This window comes from Theileria orientalis, chromosome 1 (assembly GCF_000740895.1).
Source record: "Theileria orientalis strain Shintoku DNA, chromosome 1, complete genome".
In the NCBI taxonomy this organism is placed as follows: domain Eukaryota; phylum Apicomplexa; class Aconoidasida; order Piroplasmida; family Theileriidae; genus Theileria; species Theileria orientalis.
This window is the reverse complement of record NC_025260.1, coordinates 2512180-2532870: the sequence shown is the minus strand read 5'-3', so window position 1 is coordinate 2532870 and position 20691 is coordinate 2512180. Positions and strand designations below refer to the sequence as shown.

Here is a 20691-nt window from a genome sequence, read left to right as displayed (position 1 = left end):
TGTGTGTGTATATGTATCTGTATATGTATTTGAATCAGTATATCTGTATGTGTATATGTATCTGTGTATTTGTCCGTGTATCTGTATATATTTGTATACTTATGTATGTGTGTATACATACATTCGTGTATTCGCATATGCATACCTAACTGTATGTTTGTGTATACTTTGATTGCGATTAGCAATTTAGTACTTTAAAGTCTATATTGTTAAGCAACTCAGACATGTGCTCAAGAGCATTTCTGTATTCAGAGGATTCATTTTCAGGTTCTTCGCTCTTCCGTGATCCTGCTGCAGCTGATTTATCAGTCTTATCTGGCACTTTTCATGTACCAGGTGCCTGCATGAAAAGTAAAGTATGTTGTTGCCTTTTGGCTGCCGCAGCTCCCTCCCTCTCACTCTATCAAACAACTTATTGACCACTTCGGCGTACACGTCTCTGTTTACACAACATATATTACAATTGACTGCATTCTTTTCAATATATCCTGGGTGACTAGAGGGCGTCGTGTTGGTATCTGGGTGACTCGTGTTATTGGTTGGTGTGTTACTGGTATTGATACTGATAGTGTTATTGGTTGGTGTGTTACTGGTATTGATACTGATAGTGTTATTGGTTGGTGTGTTACTGGTATTGATACTGATAGTGTTATTGGTTGGTGTGTTACTGGTATTGATACTGATAGTGTTATTGGTTGGTGTGTTACTGGTATTGATACTGATAGTGTTATTGGTTAGTGTGTTACTTGTATTGATACTGATTGTGTTATTAATTGGTGTGATACTGATAATGTTTCTGCTGCTGGTACTGTTATTGTTACTTGTATTTGTGGCGGTATTTGCACCAGATTTGGCGGCTAAATTAACCCTGTCATGATGCGACGTTTCTTGTTCGTCGGCGACTCTTTTAGCGTAGTACATTGTTCCCCTCGTGTTGATCCTCCTCAGCTGGTCGTTCAGCGCCTTGTAGTAGTACTTCAGTGACAGGAGCTCTATTTGCAGGTACTGGTTCTGCTTCACGTAGTAACTCAGACTCGTTGTGTTCGCCTGGTGCTTATACGCCTCGTGTGAGCTACCACTGGCCACACAGTTCCCTGTGTTACTGTAGCTTGTGGCCCTAGCTGCATTAATCCCTGGCGTCATTGTGAAAAGGCTATACAGCAGGTTGTATATACTATACCCTGTGCTATCGTCGCTTCTCTTCAACTCGTTCAACAGCATCAGCAGGTTAAAGTACGTTTCATTGCTGAAAGTATTCCTATTACTGCCGACGCCGGCGCCCCTGATATTCATAATCTCTCCTTCTCTGCTATCCATCATCTGGTTGTTTTCTACATTCACCAGCTCAATCCCTTCATACAACTGCTGTACGTGCTTTACCAGAAACTCCTTTACTCTGTTCAGCAGCCTTTTCGTCATTTTTCCGCTCATTTTCCACCCCAGCATCTTATAGTACGCTACGCTATCATCTCCCACTGTTTCCATTATATCACTCACCAACTCTTCATATCTTCCCATCATTCTGATGCTTTTTCTCACGTTTCCTGTAAATACCAACTCTAAATACTGTGACATGATCCCATATTCGTTCAACATCTTTATGAGTTCCTTGAATCCTTGATAATGCTGTATCTTTATCAAGTATTCCGTGAATATCCCTATGTACTCAAGTAGGTACTTAGCTGACTTATTCCTATCCATAATCTTGCCACCGTTATGATTTGCGTTATTGTTGTAGCAGTTACAGCCATCACCATCAGCCTTATTGTTGTTATAGCAGTTACAGCCATCACCATCAGAGTTATTGTCGTTGTAGCAGTCAAAGCCATTGTCACTAGCGTCGCTACTGTTTTCCTCATCTGCTTCACGGCCAAATTCTCCCTTTTCATGATTGTTTTCATTGCATCCGCTCATGTAACTTATTGGCGTGATGCACTCCACTCCTTCACCCTTGCCCACTGAACTTATGTTTGTGACGTTAAACAACGAGTTGAGACCACTTTTAAACTGTTCAATCACTGTTCCCGTGTCCGTGTTTTCTATTGAGTACTTCAGCTGGCTTATGTAGTTGTCGTTGCTTCCTATGTGTATCAACACATTGCATATGTACATGTACACACTCTGGTTTTTTTCGCCACTCGTGCCAGTGCTGTCACTCATCGTACTCACAATGCCAATGTCATTACGACTACTACTGCTGCTAGCACTGCGATTGCCACTACTGCTGCCGTCGTCAATGCCAATGCTTCTACTAGTTCCAGTACCACCAACAACAACAACACTACTACTGTCGTTGCCACTACCAACCCCTATACCTGTACCTTCTTCACTGCTGTGCGTCGTTCCTATTATCACATCGGCTCCTGTTTCACTAATCCCCTCCGCTATTATCGACTCACAATATATTGCCCCTTCTCTTAGGTCGAATACTACGTTAATCAGATCCTCCTTTGTCCAGGGCCTATATCCTCCGTGTCCTCCCATTTTATACTTGTACACTCTTCCGTCATTGTTGTACTTGTAGCACACGCTTCCTTCTCTCTTCTGTGCGGTCAACTTACTCAGAGGTTCTTTTAAATAATCGTCAATTCCTACCTTAATGCTTCTATTCCATGTTATTACGTCGTACTGGGTCTTCGTGTTATACTTTATGTATATTATGCTAAATTCCTCCGGGAGCACCACTTTATACTCTATGTATCCTCTCACCACGTTGTTGCTTCTTCTATTTTTCGTCACATTGTTCTTTGTGTATCCCTTCAGATCCTTATTTTGCTTCGTGTTTAACAGCAGCTGTTCATAGTTTTCAAACTCTTCTTCCGTGCTATTTATCAGCTTAACGCACAGCAGTGTGTTATTGTATCCCACCAGTACTGTATCTGATATGAAAGTTGACGTTATTCCGTAGTGTTCATTATCTCTCGTGTACTTACTGTTAACCAGTTTACTTTTCAATCTTTTTAGTTTGTACTTTCTTTTCCCTCTTTCTCTCAATGACTGTATTCCACTGTTACCTATTAAATCTGGTGTTACATCCGGTTCTTCGCTTCCCCCTGCGTTCGACCCTGTTGGGCTTTGCGATCTTCTCTTGCGCACTGTCGAGTTTCCTGACACTGAACTACTACTTCCCTTAGCGCCTCCCATCAGTCTTGTGTACCATGTAGAGCTGCTTCCGATGCTCGGTGTTTTAAACGTTCTCGTCATTGGACTATATTGACTCGCGTGGTTCCATGCTGAGTGTGTTGAACTGCCGTCCTTGTTTCCCGCTCCCTTTTCTTCTCCACACACCTTCTCATATGATCTCGACAGTATTGATTCTATGCTGTTTTTCGGCGGCGTCATGTCTGACTCGTCTGTTGACTCGTACAACTCTCCGTTGTCTATTATTTTTGAGAGGTAGTTTGTGCTTTTCTCGTTCAATTCCTCCTTCTCTTCTGTTCTTCTATTTGGGTTACTGAAGAACTGATTTGATATGAACAATATAGATTCTAAGTTCGGCAACTGATGCATGTGGAATCCGTTTTTGTCCATCCAACTTACGTAGTTTTTATACCATCTCACTTTCATGTTAACGTATGGGCTATATTTGCTCACGTACACTATCACGTACTTTTCGTTACTTCCTTCTCGTCCACTCCTACTCGTCTCCCTTCTTTCATCGTCATCTCCTTTTACATTCCGTGCGTTATACACCAAGTATATGTTTCCGTTTGAAAGCGCTATGATGAACGATTCTTGGGATATTGACGAATTTTGCAAATTACTCCAGTTGTCGTAGTCCTTCGCCACCTCTTCTTTAAAATCCACTGTCAACCTTCTGTTCACTCTTTTGAAGTTGTATATTCTATACTTCGGGTGCAAACATATTGAATACACTGAGTATCCTGTTTCAAACTTATACAGTATTCTCGAGTTCCAGATTTTATTCAGAAATACCAGGTGCACGTACACGTTTCCTATCGAAGTTCCGCTCAGCAGGTATACTACGTCTTCCTCTTCTGTTTTACAGCATCTTTTAGCTATCAGTGCCGTTATCTCTCCGCTATGGTTGTGTAGAATCTGAGATCCCTTTCCGTTTACTATCTTTATATCTCCATAACTGTTCCCCAATACTAGTACATCTTCCAAATAACTAATGGACGTTATGTTCGGATCCACATCTTCCAATCTCTGATAACTATTAAAGCTTATATCTTCCATTTGAAGATGGAAAGTCAAATTACTCTATCAAATATTGAAACCCAGCATTTCATGGAAAAAACTCTATTTTTCCAATGTAATTATTACAAAAATTAAATTTAAAAACACAATTTATCTATTTTACACTTACTAAATTAAATTAAATCTCTACACTGATTTAAATCATCTTAAGTACACAAGATGAATCATCAAATCATCAATTTGTAGTTTTACACATATATTAAAATATGATAAAACAAAATACACAAACTATTGTACAAAATAAATGATGCATATTAACTTCCTGTTTAATGCCATTGCACTATTTAAATAGACAATATTATACACACTAGCCATTATACTCAAATCTTCTATTGTTTGTTAAATCAATATTCATAATTTCAATGATGCTATATTGTTTTGTTCGTTATTCTTTTATAAATAAAGTATTTTCTACGTTGAACTTTTACTTACTTTTATTCTTTCAATACTTTGTATAAACTTTTCATTAATTTAACACATCAAATCATTTTTATGTTTTTACTTATTAGAATCCTTGTTTGGGTTTTAATATTTGAAAATTTAACACCTATAAATGTTTTTAGAAGTGCCATATTAAATTCCACAAATAACTTTGCTTATTGCTTTAAACACAAAAACACAAACACTGTGGTCATAGGCAATGGGATAAACACACTTAAATATCCTAATTCACACAGAAATTATAGCTTTCCGAAATCATTTGAAGGGGCCGGTATCACTTCTTTGAACGTCGATAGACCGTATTTGTCCAATTTAAACAAACAAATTAGGCTTTTGAACAGATCTATAGCACAAAAGAACTTAAGTGATTGCTATAGGGATCTCAAATATGTGTATGAGTTGTTTTCAAATGCCATTTCAGCCCTTTATTCTGAGCCTGTTGAACTAGATTTGGAGACCAAATTCAATGAAATTAAGCATAACCTGACAAACAAGTATAAGTTGACAATTAAATCGAATGATTTTAATCCGATTTTACTTATTAAATATTATCCAAACCATAATGATAAGCCGGATCTATCATTTGAGTATTTGACCCAGGAACCTCGGAATGGCACCGTAACTCACAAGATTTTTAGAAGAGACGTGCTAGAACAGGTGCCAATCGTTCCCAGAAAACAGCTTGGAATAGCTTTCAAAGAGTTTTCAAGAACCTTGGGGAACTTTTTGAGCAAATTTTATTTGGAGGAATTACCGTTTGATGAGTTGTTTAGGGACGCCATACTACTGGGTTTAAGAGGGACTGTAGAGTTGTTTGAAGGCTTATCACTATTGGAGCTGACTGCCAGTGATAAAAGAGGATACAAAGGAGTAGGAAGAGGCCTGAGAGCTATGCTTAATTCTAATTATGATGAGTTGAGTAGTGTTTTGAGTAAAAGGCCTGATGGTGTTTCCAGGGATAATTTGTACAATAGCTTGGCGATCATTGAATACTTTGCTAATTTTGACTCCGTGAGAAACAGGTTTTACGCCAAGTTGATTGGCCACTACTTTAAATTGAAGGATCCGGATTCAATTTTGATAATTTTAAAACACATGATTAAGTCTAATGACAGGAAGGTGACCTCGGTGCACTTGACACAGTACCTGGTGTCGTTAGCTCACGAGTTTCAGAAACAGCTTGATTCACTAGCTGGCGACAGTGAACAAGTTAGAAACGAAAAAAGGCGGTTGTATCTGGAATTAAAAGGGAAGATTAAAAACATCATGGATATGTATAGACACAATCACCTGCACACATTTAACATTACCCATGAACTTGCGCAAATTATTGAAAATCATTTTAGCGACATCGCACCAGGCCTGTTTAAATCGGCATTCGTAACATCTGATACTGTCAATTCGGGCATATGTGAGTCCTGCAAAAGAAGAATATCATTTCGAGACATATCTGAGGCAGATAGGTTTGAGCTCTTCGCGAAACTGATTAAAACAATATACAACAGCTCCCCAAATGAGCTAATAGGACTTTATGAGTTTTATAAATTTTTGTTAAAAGCCAAAGATTCTGGTAACCCATACACGTGCGTTATAGACGGACAGAATGTTGGATACAGCCGCAACATACTGCGAGTCCTGAGTTGGTCAAAGATTTATTATTCCTATTCATTCATGAGGTCTCTGGGAGAGAACGCACTTATCGTGATCCCTGAGGGCTCCGTTAAGTATATATCGGCCTATTTACAAAGGAAGGACCCACTTCAGTTGAAATTGTTGAACCAGCTGAAAGAAAGTAAGGGCATATATATGACTAAAAGAGACTCCTATGACGATAACTTCTTCCTGCTGGCAGGCATATCGTCCTTTTCTAAGAAGGAAATAGAGTTTTTCAACGAGTATATGGGTAAAATGAGCAGCTCAGGATTATATAAGGGCGATTTAGAAACAAGAGGTTCAATCGTTCAAAATGGATCGGGCTCAGATGACGCTAAAAAGGTTGATCTTATAGATGCAAATAGAACTGGTTCAGTTGACTCTAGTGGACCTGATGAAGATGGTAGCGCCAAGGCAATTAACGATAGGAACGTGATTATATTGACGAACGATAAGCTGTCAAACTTGAACATAGACGACGTTAACCAGGAGGCGCTGGAAAGGTGGAAGGACTACTCTCTGATCAACTTCAAGGTGATGAACATTTCGAATCGGGAAATGCTTATTATGGGCCAGAGGCTGAAGTACACGTTCTCCATAGTTTCGGACGGAGATACAGTGCACATTCCCACGGGATACGACCGAGTGTTCACTAACATTTCAGAAAGCGTGAAATGTGAGCTTGAAATGAGGAACGCCATGAACTCGACCCAGTTTAGTGTAAATTTATGTGAGGAAAGGGAAACTCCCATTAAAAAGTGGATTGAAAGCAATTATGAGTATTTGTACAATATAAATGACCACTCCGCCTTTGCGGATGGAAACGAAGGTGGAATCACTGGGAACGGTGGTTCCAATAGACTAGTGAGCGTCACCGCTAATAATGGCAGTGGTGGCACCGACTACAATTTAGAGGGCCTGAACGCAGTTGACACTAAAAATTTCACACGTTTTGTTGACACACTTCATCACAAATCGCCTGAAATCGCAAAGTTGATGTTTTCACCTGACGAAAAGTCCATGTGGTTGTGCGTAGACTTGAGCGCAGTTGACAGGACTGTTTCGGACATCTAATATACGTATTTCAGACATATATAACACTCTATATGCATGGGTTTCTTTAGTAAGTTGGAAGGTCGGATGGACCTCTTGAACACTATCCTCTGCCTCGGCCTCGATCCCAGGGTCGAGCAGGTGGACAAGTTTGCAAAAACCGACGAATTCAGGAGATTATTTCTAGAAAACGTAAAGAATAACGATCGTTCATACAAAAAGGAAGAGTCTTCCACATATGTTAGGCTCAAATTGTACTGTTTGCACATTCTTGACAGCACTCTGGACCACGTGTGCTCCGTCAAACCTAATTTTGCCTTCTTCTTGGCCCACGCCACCGAAGGTGTACAGGTAACACACGCATACCGCTATTTATCACGCGAACCTGTGTTTTATTTTTTAAATATCCGACGACGCTTGTATATATTGCTGTTATTTTAACAAGTATGCGTTAGGTGCTTTTGGAGGTTTGCCAGTACTTGCGGGAGCGCGACGTCCCAGTCCTGCTCGATTGCAAGCTCGGCGACATCGGCTCCACGACCGACTACTACAAAAAGTTCGTGTTCGGCCAGCTGAAGGCCGACGCTTGCACTGTTAACTCGTTCATGGGCACTGACGTTCTTCGGTCCTTTTGCACTGATTCCGGCGGCAATTTCGTAAACGACGTCTTCGTCCTTGCCAAGTGCTCCAATCCCTCCTCTCGGGAGCTCCAGTCTGCTCTTTTCAAGGACGATGTTCCCCTGTACATGCGTCTCATCGACCAGACTGAGTCTCTGGGTTAGTTCACTTTTATTTATGTATATTTTTGCACACGCATTCAAATACGTGTAGGTCACAAATTTGGCTACGTCGTTGGCTCCAATTGCGTTGACGCCATTAAGAGGATCCGCGAGAAGTACGATTCCTACCTTTTGGTCCCCGGTGTCGGTTCACAGGGTGGCGACCTTGAGCAGACTATAAAATACGGTATTCTCTGCCTTTTACTTATGGTTACACTGGAACACTTTATAATTAGACTCCTTACTTATACCTACTCCATTATACGCACGCTCTATTCTACATTTGTCTAAACTCAAAGCCCTTATCCTCTAATTCTCAATTAGGTCTAAATAAGGATAAAAGGGGTCTTTTGGTTCCTATTTCTCGTGCTATTACTGACACTGATGTAAGTTCTATTATTGGCTCTCAGTATTTACTTTAATTTCACATCTGTCTATTTGATTTTTTTACTCAGGACCCTGGCACAAGTGCCCTTTATTGGAAGAATGAAATAAATAAATTTTTACACCAGTTTCTTTAATATGTATTTTTATCTATGTGCACTCTCACGTATACGTTTCTAATTTATTTTACATTAGATTACATACTAATGTTTTTTAAAAATCTTTTAAAATGCTTCGTTACCGTGCCTCATTAAACTTAAGTACGTGATTGCGATTTACTGTTTAAGCCGTTGTTATCCAAACATATACTCTTTCACACATTCATTTTATTACCATATTCCCATTCATCAGCCCTGTGACAGCCTAATTTTTATTTACAACATCTATCTACTCGTCATCATCATCATCTTCTTCTTCCTGATCTTCCTCCTCCTCCTCTTCATTGGAGCCTTCACCGACTTCATCTTCCGAGTCGTAGTCTGTGTATATATCATCTTCGTCCCCCTCCTCGTCGTCTTGCTTATTCTGGTAATCTTCAACTTGGATTTTAACTTTCATCAACTCCACTTGCCTTTCCAGTGCTGCCGTCTGATACTTGAGCAGGAACTTAATGCAGTACGTCACTAGTCCTGGTATTGTGTTGATCATGTCATTTTCAAAGTCCTATTTATCATTGTCAACTTAACGAACCATCATACTGATAGGTGCATCTAGCTAGTTAGTAAATTAGCCAATTGTATAGTTGTTTCATGAATTAGCTAATTAGTAAATTAGCCAATTGTATAGTTGTCTCATAAATTAGCTAGTTAGTCAATTAGTTTGTTATATTGTTTGCTAATCCGTTATAAAGTTGGCTAAATACCTCTTTGTTTATCTTCTCGTTCTCCTTTGTTAACTTTTTCAGTGCCATTGAGTCGTCTGCGTCTTCCACTTCTATCAACATCTTCAGGCTTTTCACTCCTGTTCCCTTCAGGTTCGTTTCACCCACATTACTCTCGTGCAGAATTGTTTTTCCGTAGATATTGTCCTCTTCGTCGTCATCCTTCTTACTCTACACATTTTTCCAACATACCTATCATTTATACTCCATAGCTACCTTTTTAATTGCCTAATATCTATACATCTAACTATCTATCTATCTATCTATCTATATGACCATATCTATACCTGGAATATGTTTATCAGTGTGTCAATGTTTGAAAACCATGCGTTGTGCTGTATATCAAATTGTCCTTGATCCACTATCAGATCATCCAACTTCCTCTTTTGCAGCTGCTTTCTCCATATGTTTTCTTCCACTGTGTGCTCACTGATTAGTCTATACACGTTTACGTCCTTCGTCTGTCCAATTCTATGGCACCTATACACACATTAGTTTTTGAAACAACATAGTCCTAACTACTAGTACGTGAAATTATATAGCATAACTACTAGTACGTGAAATTATATAGCATAACTACTAGTACGTGAAATTATATAGCATAACTACTAGTACGTGAAATTATATAGCATAACTACTAGTACGTGAAATTATGCTATGCCAATATCTACCTGTCCATTGCTTGTCTATCTATTGCTGGGTTCCAGTCCGTGTCGTAGAATATAACTGTGTCTGCTCCCGTGAGCGTTATTCCCACTCCTCCTGACCTCGTTGACGATATGAAGAGGAATATCTTTGTGTTTTCGTTGAATCTGTTCACTATCTTCTGCCTCATGTCAATCTAAATGTGTTTAATCAGCGAGCTTAGTCATTCTAGCGATATCAATATCACTATTATCATATTATTCTATTGCTAATGTTGTGGTTAACTACTAATAGGTGCACAGTTATCCTACAACTAGTGTAACAATTACCTTTGTGGAGCCGTCGAGCCTCGTGTACGTGAAGCCCATGAAGTTGATCCAGTTCTCCAGAATGTCGAGCATTTTAGAGAACTGCGTGTATATTATGCACCGGTGTCCTTCGCTCTTCAGCCTCAGCAGCAGCGGACCCAGCACTCTGAACTTTCCGCAGTCGTCGTTCAGCGCTCTTTTAGACGGGAAGAGGAGCCTGTACTGCGAGTTGATCGCCTCCAGCGTCACCTTGTTCTTCGCGTAGTACTCCTTGTCGTCTCTTTCGAACACTTTGGTCGTCACCTCCCTTATTAGCCAGTCGTTTCTTATGTTGTGGTTAACTCCCGTCTCTCCTGAGTAGTACAGCTTGATTGGCCTGCTCACTACCTTTGTCGGGAGCACTAAAAAGTTTTCCACCAGCGGCGCGTATGCTTCTATCATCTTATTCATCTCCAGGTCGTTCTTCAGATTAAAATTGAACACTGACTCCAGTGCCTCTTCTGCGTTTGGGTTCGTCAGGTTAGTCTTACTACATCCGTTTCCGCGTGCCCTCGTGTCAACTCCCCAGCTGTTCCCTGCTTGTGCTGCATATCCCATCCCATTAGTCTTATTATAGCCGTTAGTGATGTTGTTATTCAAATTGGTGATACTGTTATTGCCGTTGTTGTTACTGGCGTTGTAGTTCCTCAGCAGCGTGCTCGTCAGCTTCACCATCGTTGGATGCGCGATCAGCAGGTCGTTTGTGTGCACCTTCCCGTGCCTGAAGCCGTAGCCGCAGTTCGTCAGGTCTGCTCCGAAGTCGAGCACTCCTGCGTCTGACACTGCTGTGTACTGTATTAGGCACTCTGAATTAAGGTTCAGGTCCAGCCTTCTTCTGGTTACTCTCTTGTCCACTATCAGCCTGTCTCTTCTTCTCTTGTATGACTCCATGCACAGACCGTTGACCTTACCGCGGCCCTTTAGCGTGTCACTGGTGAACGCCAGTGGCTCTGTTGTTCCATTGTCCACTCCTGCGCTCGTGTAGTCTCTATCTGTCTGACTCGTGTCCTGCGCGGCTGTTGGACTACCTTCCCGCACTTCGTCTCCGCTGCACGTTATGCTGTCCTGGCTGCTGTTCATTGGGCTCGCCATGCTCGCCATGCTGTTACTGTTACTGTTACTGCTGCTGCTACAGAACACGCCTGTTCCTTCCGCTCCTCCGCTACCACTACTACTGTCCCCGCTTCTGCTACCTCTTTTCGACGAGGGTGTGTTCAAAACTCTCGTGACGCTGTCGCTTCCGCTCGACCTGCTCTTCTGCTCTGGGCTAGTTTCCTCTTTAATCCTATAGCTCGTGTTTCCTTCCTGTGGGCTTTCAAACCTGCTGATTCTCATGCTGTGTCTTGTTGCTCCTGGCACTGGCGATGGGCTACTTCGTGTGTGAATTCCCGTTGCGCTTGTCGGACTCACTTCCGTCTTCACCCTCTCAGTGTCATTTTTGCTCCGATGGTACTTTGTTCTGCTGCTTCCACTCATTTCAGCGCCTGTGTACTCTACTCCCTGGCCATGATCATTGTAAAGATGGCTGCTTTCCACTCCATTTCCATACATACCACTACCATTTCCATACATACCACTACCATTTCCATACATACCACTACCATTTCGTCCGTTCCCATACATACCATTTCCATAAGTTCCATTCGTTTCACTCACCAAAGACTCCTCATCTCCGTTTCTGCGATTATATATTGATCCTGTCTCTATCACTTTAAACATCGAGGGCAACGTCAGCGGCTCTATGTTGAACTCTATTGGGATCTGCACGTCTCTCGACTTAAGCTGGTCCGGGTGGTTACATATTTTCCTCAGCTGCATCAGTATGTTGAGCATGCTTCTGTAGCTCAGCCTCTCCTTGTCCAGGCCCTTGCTGTTCAGGTTATACAGGCTTATGAACTCGTCGTATAGCACCTGCTGTCTCTTCGTCAGCGTGCACTTAAGCACGTGCTCGTACTTCGAGGGCATCTGCTTCTCCACGTCCTTCTTAAGCCTCCTCAGCAGGTACGGCCTGAATATCACGTGCAGTTTTTCCACCAGCTCCATGTTGTTTCTGTTCATTTCCTCCTTCTCCTTATTTTCCAAGTCATTCTCATTTTTGTACAAGGGGTTACTGCTGTACAGGTTATCCAATGCTTGGTTAAGCGGGTCTGTGAACCATATGTTGAATTGCGTGTGCGACGTGAACACGTTCGGCAGTATGAAGTGCATCAGCGACCACAGCTCCTGCAGCGAGTTTTGCAGCGGCGTTCCTGTCAGCAGCAGTCTATACTTCGTGTTAAACGTCAGCAGCGTCTGCCAGCGCTTCGAGTTAAAGTTTTTTATGTTCTGCGCCTCGTCCAGTATCATGTACTCCCACGCTCTTCTCTTCAGCACGTACGCGTCCTGCACCACGATGCTGTACGAGGAGACCAGCACGTTGAAGCTGTGCGGCCTGTTCCATCCGCTTCGCCTTCTCGCTCTTTCTGCTGGCGTTCCGTAGTACGCTAGCACCTTAAAGCCTGGGCAGAACCTGTTGAACTCCATCACCCAGTTAAGCAGTATCGAGGTCGGCACTATGATGATGTGCGGTCCCCAATTTTCCTTGTAGCACGCTAGGTACGCCAGGAGTGATATTGTTTGCAGTGTTTTTCCCAGTCCCATTTCGTCCGCCAATATTCCGTTGATTCCTCTCTCGTACAGTGACACTAGCCATCCCAGTCCTTCCTTCTGGTACGGCCTCAGCACTGCCTTGATCAGGAAGGGCACCTTCACTTCTCCACCTTCTGTCCCGTCTTTGGAGTCTGTGTTTTCTTTCGATGCTGTACTGTCTTTCGAGAGTGATGAGGGTTGGGCAGTTTTTGTGAGTGATGACGAGTCTGTCCTATCTTTGCTGAGTGTATATGCCGTTGTATCTTTGCTGTTTCTTCCGTCTCTTTTTGCGGCAGCTGCAGTCGAGTCCCTACTGCTGGGGCTAGGCCTAGTTGATCTAGAGTGCGATAAAGAATCCGTTTGCCGCCTCGTTGGCGATGTCCTTGTTCCACGCCCACTAGGCGACTTGGACTCTGGCTCCCTGGGACGTTTCTGTGGGAGTGGAATTTCTCTGACGGATGTGGCATCTGGCTGCTCCTCTTCGTTGCTATATTTCGTTGTTATTTCCACCGTTTTAGCTACCCTTCTTGATGCTGAGTGGGACTTTGAGTCTTTGCTTACGGCTGATCTCTTCCCCCTTCCTCCTGACAGTGCGTCCTTTCTTCCCTCTTCATTCTCCGATGTTTCCAAACTCATGTCTGAGAGGTCATCTTCCGACACTTCTGATAACCCATTATCATCTTCTTGTCGTGTGACTGATTCCTGATCATCCTGTTGCATTTCGTCGTCATTATCATCTGGTGTCTGATCCTCTGTATAATCTGAAAATTCCTCTTCGTACTCATCATCAAAATCACCATTCGACTGTTGTTTGTACATTTTCAACAACTCCTCCAGTGGCATCTCCAAGTCCTTCTGCAAGTCGTCCAACTCATTCTCCTCCTTGTCAGAATCCATCTCATCTTCAAGCTTCAAATCGTCCAATTCCATCTTCTCCTCATCCTTGTCAAACACATACTCGTCCTCAACCAATTCCTCCTCATCCTCGTTAGTCTTCGTCTTGCTACTACTAGTTGCGGCCACGTTCTTGTCTATGCCAACCTTGGTGGAACTTGAACTTTGGTCACTCTGACGCGTGGTTGTTGTTTCACCTGGTGACCTGGTATCCTTAACTGCGGCTTTGACTTCTTTCTCGGTAGATTTGGCATCAGCGGTTTTAGAATTGGTGTGCCCAGGCCTAGTCTGAGATTTACTGCAGGCAACCACATGATCCTGATCTACTTCCACAGGTGACTCATGCTCCTGATCTGGTTCTACAACTGCATCCTGTTCAGCTGGTTCCACAGGTGATTCCTGATTATCCTTATGCATTTCGTCATCATTATCATCTGGTGTCTGATCCTCTGTATAATCTGAAAATTCCTCTTCGTACTCATCATCAAAATCACCATTCGACTGTTGTTTGTACATTTTCAACAACTCCTCCAGTGGCATCTCCAAGTCCTTCTGCAAGTCGTCCAACTCATTCTCCTCCTTGTCAGAATCCATCTCATCTTCAAGCTTCAAATCGTCCAATTCCATCTTCTCCTCATCCTTATCAAACACATACTCGTCCTCAACCAATTCCTCCTCATCCTCGTTAGTCTTCGTCTTGCTACTACTAGTTGCGGCCACGTTCTTGTCTATGCCAACCTTGGTGGAACTTGAACTTTGGCCACTCTGAGCTGTGGTTCCTTTTCTCCTACTCATTCTTCCCACTCCGTTAACTTTTCTCTCCTCTCCCGCGCCTCTGTCCTTGGCTTCCTTTCCACTCTCATCCGCTGCCGCTTCTTCCTCGCTCGACTCCATTTTTATTCTGCTCGACTCTCCTCCCGTTCCTTTAATTTTCTTGTCGAAGATGTACCTTTCTTGGTCGTTGATTGACACTTTGATTGCGTCCTGTATGAACTTGTCCAGGTTCTGCTTCTTCTTCTTTATCAGCTCCTGCTGCAGGTCCTTCTTCAGGTGCTCCCAGGCGAACTTTTCTATTTTTTTCCAGAAGAGGTCCATCATGCTGCTCACGTTCTTGTAGAGCTGCAGCACCTGCTTCATTCTCTCTGCGTCGTTCTTCTGGTACTCCTGCTCCACCTTCAGCATCTGCTTACTCGTGCCCATGATCAGATTCTTAAATAGCCTTCTCTTTTCTCTGTGCTCGTCGTTTACCAGGTCCTGGAAATCCTTCATTTCCTGCAGTATGTCTTCGTACTCCAGCGTCTTATCTTTTATGTTCAACGTCTGACTCACGTATGCGTACAGCATTGAGGGCTCATTCTGCTTCGTCAGCTGCGACTTTCCCATCTTCATGTGCAACTCGCTCAACTCTCCCTGCAGCGCCTCTATCTTCCTATTAACTTCCTCCACCTGGTCGCCCATGTCTTCGTACGATCCTCCCAACTTGTAGAAGAACTCTGTTTCCACCTTAATGTTTTCCAGTCCCATTCTTCTCAGCTGTTCATTATTATTTCCCATCATCATGCTCATGTTATTAATCATGTACTCCTCCACGTGCTTTAACCCTTTTTTAAATATATTTTCTTTGTTAACCAGTACCTTTTTTATCTTCCTCTTAACTTCATGTTCGTTGAAGTTATATATTTCTCCTGGGTTATCCAGCACTTCTTGTGTTACATGCTCATCACTCATGTACTCTTGAACGTTATCCTCCCCCTCGTACCTTCTACTGTGTTCGTACTTCACTCTCGGCTCATATGGTGTATCTTCTTCATATATCCCTGATGGTTCATACATTCCATCTCCGTATTCTTCGTTATCTGTTAATAGGTTAATTTTCCTTCTTTCGGTTCTCTTTCTTCTCTTTACATCTGGCGAGTCTTCTGACACTTCCACCACTGGTTCCTGAGACGCTATCTTCTTCATCAGCAACCTCTGATTGATTGCTGCTGTTCTTCTCGACCTTCTCTCCTCCGCTTCTCCTGCTTCTCCTGATCCGTCGCTTGTGCACATCCTCTGATTTTTCTCCGAACAGTCTTCTCTGCTCTCCGCACATTCCTCATCCTCGTTTGACTCGTCGCTTTCCGCACCTTCCTTTCCCATCCCTTCGTAACTCAATTCACTTTTCGTCCTAGTATCCTTATCCACTGTCGATCCTAACTTCTTCTTTCCCACTCCCTTCTTCTTAGGGACTGTAACATTCTCCAAATCTTCCTTTATACTAATGTACTTCGTCTGTTCTGTTTCTGGCTTCATTTTCCACTCTTCCTTTTTATCCTCCTTATTCTTTTCTTCTGTGTTCACATCTCTACTACTCATATTTTTTATTATTTAAGTTACTACTACTTTTGATCAATATATTCTACCTCTATAATATTTCCTTCCTTTTATTTCTGCTAATATAGACATAAATTCTGAATATTTTTCCTTTTCATCCTTCCTTTTCCGGACTTCCTGCTTTTCTTCTTTTAACTTATCCTTCTTTTCTTTATTATAAATATTTCCTTTCTTATTTACTTTTTTCGCCTTATTTTTCGGCTCCTGTGACAAATTATAGTATTTTGCTGGTATCTTTTCACTTCTCAGTTTTGTTGGCACATACGGTACAATTGGTTGATTTTTTAGATGCAATCCCTTCAGGTATTTTAAGAACTTCTTTCTATATTTTCTAAATGTTTCTATTGAACTTGTCAAGCTTCTTGATTTTAGATTCAGCTTTTTGAGTTCATCATCGTCCACGTTAAAGTTGTTATATATTTGTTTCTTTTCGTCTTTTACCTATTTTTTATTTACTATTTTATTTTTTAAACTTACTTTTCTCAATTTTTTGTTATATCTTCCTAGTTTGTACGTAAATCTTCTTGCTTCAAACGAAGCCCATTTAACTACTTGGATTTATTTGTTTATATATCTTACCTTTATCTTCTTCTCTTATATTTTCCCTCCTTTTTGCTTTACTATTATCGAGGTTAAAGAATTTACTGTTATATACTAAAATATAAAATGGTTAGGATCTATATTCTCACTTGGTTTGGAAGGTGATTCTACTATCTCAACTTGATCTTTTCCTCTATCTGTGCTCCAAATTGCCTTATTCCCTCTTATATTTATTTTTGGGCTTACGAAACTCTCTTTTTTGACTCTTACTAGCGCAGTTTCTGCTAATGTTGCGTACACATACACCAGCACATAATTCATGCCCTCCGCTTCTTCCACTTCGTTTTTCCGGCCTCTGGCTTCTAGTTGCTGCTATATATTACCCTTTTACGCACACTTACGTCCACACCTACTGATACATACATTATTTACTAAGTACAGATTAATTTTTACTGACACATTAAGGCGGGGGGCTAGAAGTATTGGCGTAGCAGGAACGCCAGGATGCGATGGAACAGGCTCGACCTCTCCGACATTGTCGACTTCGGCACGCAGGTCGAGTTTTTGAAGAGGTCGTACACCTCAAACTTGATTTGGTCCAGCACGTTCACCGACGTCGTCTCCACGATAACTGTCATTTCCAGGTCCTTGTTCTGCGACCTTCTCGAGATGTTCGAGCTTCCTATCAGCATTGTGCACGGCCCGTTGATTCTCTTCTTGAAGTCTCCGAAGGTCAGCTCCTTCGGGTTTTCCGGGATGTCTCCTTGGAACATCCAGATCCCCTTGTGGTGGAACGTGTAGCCTGGGTTCTGGTACTCGTAGTAGAACTTGTTCTCGAAGTTATCCTCAGGCTTCTCATCGTTTTCGTTCATTTTTTGCAACTTTTCCATCACGTGGTTCATCATTCTGCTCTGGTATATGCAGTACAGTCTCGGTATCAGTCTCTTCGAATCCGTGCAGTTGTTGAAGTCGTTTGACGACGGCGAGGACGTCACCACGTAGAACGAGCCTTTTTCCGTGCTGTTGCACCTCAGCAGGTACGAGCACAGGTCTGAGTAGTCGTCCGTGAAGTTAAGGTATGATGTCGCCAGCACTATTGAGTGTCCCGACTTTCTGTACTTGATCATCAGGTCCTTGCACAGCATCTCGTCCTGTCTAAAGGGCGGCTCTGAGAATCCCAGCTGGAAGAAGATCATGAACCTCGTGAATCCTTCCATCGGCGGGTACTTTCTGTTAAGCTTGTACAGGGGGCATCCCAGCTCTTCGCATACCGTATCGCTTTCTCCTTCGCCCACGGTCGCGTTTCCCGAGTCTGAGCTCATCTTTATGCTGTACACTCTGTTCGGCGACGCCTGGTTGTAGTTTTCGCACGCTTCGCAGTACTCGCTTGACACTGTGTTTCTGCTGCTGCTCAGCACTGAGTACTTGGTTGCTCCTAGTCTGCTGCTGTAGCTTCCCTTCATGCTGTTGTATCTTTCTGAGTACACGTGTGGCATCAGCAGGTAGTCTCCGCTCAGCGTGTGTCTCACCAGCGCCTCCGAGGCCTCTTCCTGTTCTTTCGTCGAGTCCAGGGTCGCTGTTCTTTCCATGCTGTTCTGCTTACTCAGACTTGCGTTTGTTCCTGCTACGCTTCTCAGCACTATGCTCGTCCCCGTGTTCACTGACCTCACGCTATTAGGCTCTTCGTTTACTGAGGCGATCCCTATGCTGTTTCGCCGATCATTTTCCTTCTTCCCCCCTGTGAACACGCTCCTTGCGCTTTCTTGTGACACGCTGTTTATCGACCTTGCGGTTTCCGCGTTCCTTTCTGAATTTTGTGCTGAGAAGTTCAACCCGTAGGTTGAAGACGACTTACTACCTGTCGACTTTCTTCTCGTCAGCTTATTCAGGAATCTAAATCCTCTCGACCTCTTTGACTCCAGCTCCATGTTGTGCTCCAGTTTTTCCATCAGCAGTGGCTCCAGCGCTTCGTTGCACATCTTTATCATTGTCAGCAGGCGTATGTATATTTGCTTCTTGAAGAGCAGGTAGTCGTCCAACGGGTTCGCCAGGTCCGACACCCACTCGAATCCCATTGACGGCGTCGCTCTAAATGCCATCGTCGCCAACGTCGAGACTACTGTGTGCATCACGTTTGAGAACAACAGGTCGTCCACCACCATGTACCTGTCCATTCTCGTTGTGAAATACGGTGTTGAGCAGTTTGCTCCGCTGATTACTGTCACGCTGTCCGCCACGTATATCTTCATGTGCAGTGTTCCTAACACCTCCGACAACGGTGGCCTCAGCACTCTATTCAACAATGCGTCACACAGCGGTGAGTGATACAATCCTACTTTTACATTTTTTAACATAAGCAGTGGTTTTATTAAATCTAATATACAATTTCCTGTATTTTCTCTTCTTAGAGATCTATTTTTATCCAACAATAACTCTACTATTAAATCTGGGTTATTTTTTTTTGCGTAAACTATATTATTTACAAAATCTTGCTCCAATGGTAAGGTTCCTATGTAAAGGCAGGATATCACAACCTTCTCTTTTGCATTTTTAATCATAGTACAGAGTTGATTATAGTATGACTTAGGGTCATAAAGGAACTTTATATTCGTCGATTCTGTGAAATATTCTAACACAAAATCGCTTTCCATCTTTTATGCAAATAGGAACCAATGTACCCCAAATTAAGGTAGCAGCTATATTTAAATATCAAATTATAACATACAAACAATATATATATACATACAAACGAACTGGAACTGATTGTTTTACTAATTTGTCATCCCCACTCACAGTGGAAATTTAGTGGTTATTTAAAGTCTGTTTATTAAAATTTTTAATCTTTTTAATTTCTTACTCTTAGCTATTTATATTTCTTCCAAAATATTTTTCTTTCGGGTCAATAATTATGGAACACACTGACCCTCATCAATTCACCAATTTTAATAAGAATGGAGTTAATACCAATATATATTAAATTCATAATTTTATTCTTTTTTATATTGGTTTTATATAATTAGTAATCAACCGTTATGTTTATTGAAATTATTATTTGATCTTATTTCAGATTTATAGATCCATCCTGAAAATGCTTTTATTTTTTATTTTTCTCTTTACTATACCCTTGAATTAATACTCTTAAACTTTATAAAATAATACATATCTTGAGGAACATTCAGTTTTCAAAATTAATGATCACTTGTGATTACGGTTATGATGTACTTCCGCATACAAACTAACGGTCGTACTAGTTAGTCAATTTTCGTATAAAAATTTGTTCAACTCCCATATATAATATATAGGATATTTTAAAAAAACACAAATTTCCTGTTTTTACCTTAAAATAGTATGTATGTGGAGTTATTGTATAATTGGTTTTAGAATTTAAAAAGATAAGTTATTAATCAAAATGGAAGCAACCCACGAGCAGTTAGAAGTAATGTACAATGATGATACTAAAGATGCCATCAAGTTCAAACTTTTGAACATAAGATACATCAAATTGTTTAAGCAAATGATTATTGGATTATTTTCCTATTATTTAATTCTAATTATTAAATGTAAAGAATTTAAAAGTATTGTAAATAATTTATATTTTGAATTGACATACAATAAAAACTTTGTTAATCAAATGTGGGTCACAACATTTTTAAGGAAGGATAGTTTTAAATCATTTGTAACACGTTTGTTAAACAAATTTGGATACAAAAATGTTGATCACAAGAATACTGATAATAATTTACCGAATAAAATTTTATCCATCGCGAATACTGAAGAATGTGTAACCTTTCCAGAGGTCACTGAAGAAACTGACGTAATTATAGAAGATTCAACAGCCTTCGACGATGATGAG

General features: G+C 41.5%; 6 protein-coding genes across 6 annotated transcripts; 2 read left to right on the top strand and 4 right to left on the bottom strand.

Annotated features, from left to right (window-relative positions):
• Positions 1 to 201: 201 nt before the first annotated feature.
• TOT_010001078 (conserved hypothetical protein) lies at positions 202 to 4200 on the bottom strand (the record flags this gene model as incomplete). The annotated part of the gene is made up of 2 exons (XM_009691630.1): positions 202 to 2081; positions 2316 to 4200. The coding sequence occupies 2 exons, from the start codon at positions 4198 to 4200 to the stop codon at positions 202 to 204; spliced, it is 3765 nt and encodes a 1254-aa protein (XP_009689925.1).
• A 513-nt stretch (positions 4201 to 4713) lies between these two features.
• TOT_010001077 (conserved hypothetical protein) lies at positions 4714 to 7389 on the top strand (the record flags this gene model as incomplete). Its single annotated transcript, XM_009691629.1, has 3 exons — positions 4714 to 5576; positions 5637 to 6657; positions 6730 to 7389. The coding sequence occupies 3 exons, from the start codon at positions 4714 to 4716 to the stop codon at positions 7387 to 7389; spliced, it is 2544 nt and encodes an 847-aa protein (XP_009689924.1).
• Positions 7390 to 7425: 36 nt separating this feature from the next.
• On the top strand, positions 7426 to 8569 carry TOT_010001076 (orotidine 5'-phosphate decarboxylase; the record flags this gene model as incomplete). The annotated part of the gene is made up of 4 exons (XM_009691628.1): positions 7426 to 7719; positions 7824 to 8145; positions 8200 to 8334; positions 8472 to 8569. 4 exons carry the CDS (start codon positions 7426 to 7428, stop codon positions 8567 to 8569), a joined length of 849 nt encoding a protein of 282 aa, XP_009689923.1.
• A 349-nt stretch (positions 8570 to 8918) lies between these two features.
• On the bottom strand, positions 8919 to 15623 carry TOT_010001356 (DEAD-box family helicase; the record flags this gene model as incomplete). The annotated part of the gene is made up of 10 exons (XM_009691627.1): positions 8919 to 9194; positions 9394 to 9582; positions 9699 to 9891; positions 10083 to 10252; positions 10386 to 11061; positions 11197 to 11269; positions 11999 to 13201; positions 13664 to 14009; positions 14238 to 14712; positions 14836 to 15623. 10 exons carry the CDS (start codon positions 15621 to 15623, stop codon positions 8919 to 8921), a joined length of 4389 nt encoding a protein of 1462 aa, XP_009689922.1.
• A 690-nt stretch (positions 15624 to 16313) lies between these two features.
• TOT_010001074 (conserved hypothetical protein) lies at positions 16314 to 17263 on the bottom strand (the record flags this gene model as incomplete). The annotated part of the gene is made up of 5 exons (XM_009691626.1): positions 16314 to 16739; positions 16776 to 16846; positions 16878 to 16952; positions 16988 to 17210; positions 17240 to 17263. 5 exons carry the CDS (start codon positions 17261 to 17263, stop codon positions 16314 to 16316), a joined length of 819 nt encoding a protein of 272 aa, XP_009689921.1.
• Positions 17264 to 17311: 48 nt separating this feature from the next.
• Positions 17312 to 19489, bottom strand: TOT_010001073 (phosphatidylglycerophosphate synthase; the record flags this gene model as incomplete). Its single annotated transcript, XM_009691625.1, has 1 exon — positions 17312 to 19489. The coding sequence occupies one exon, from the start codon at positions 19487 to 19489 to the stop codon at positions 17312 to 17314; it is 2178 nt and encodes a 725-aa protein (XP_009689920.1).
• Positions 19490 to 20691: the final 1202 nt, after the last annotated feature.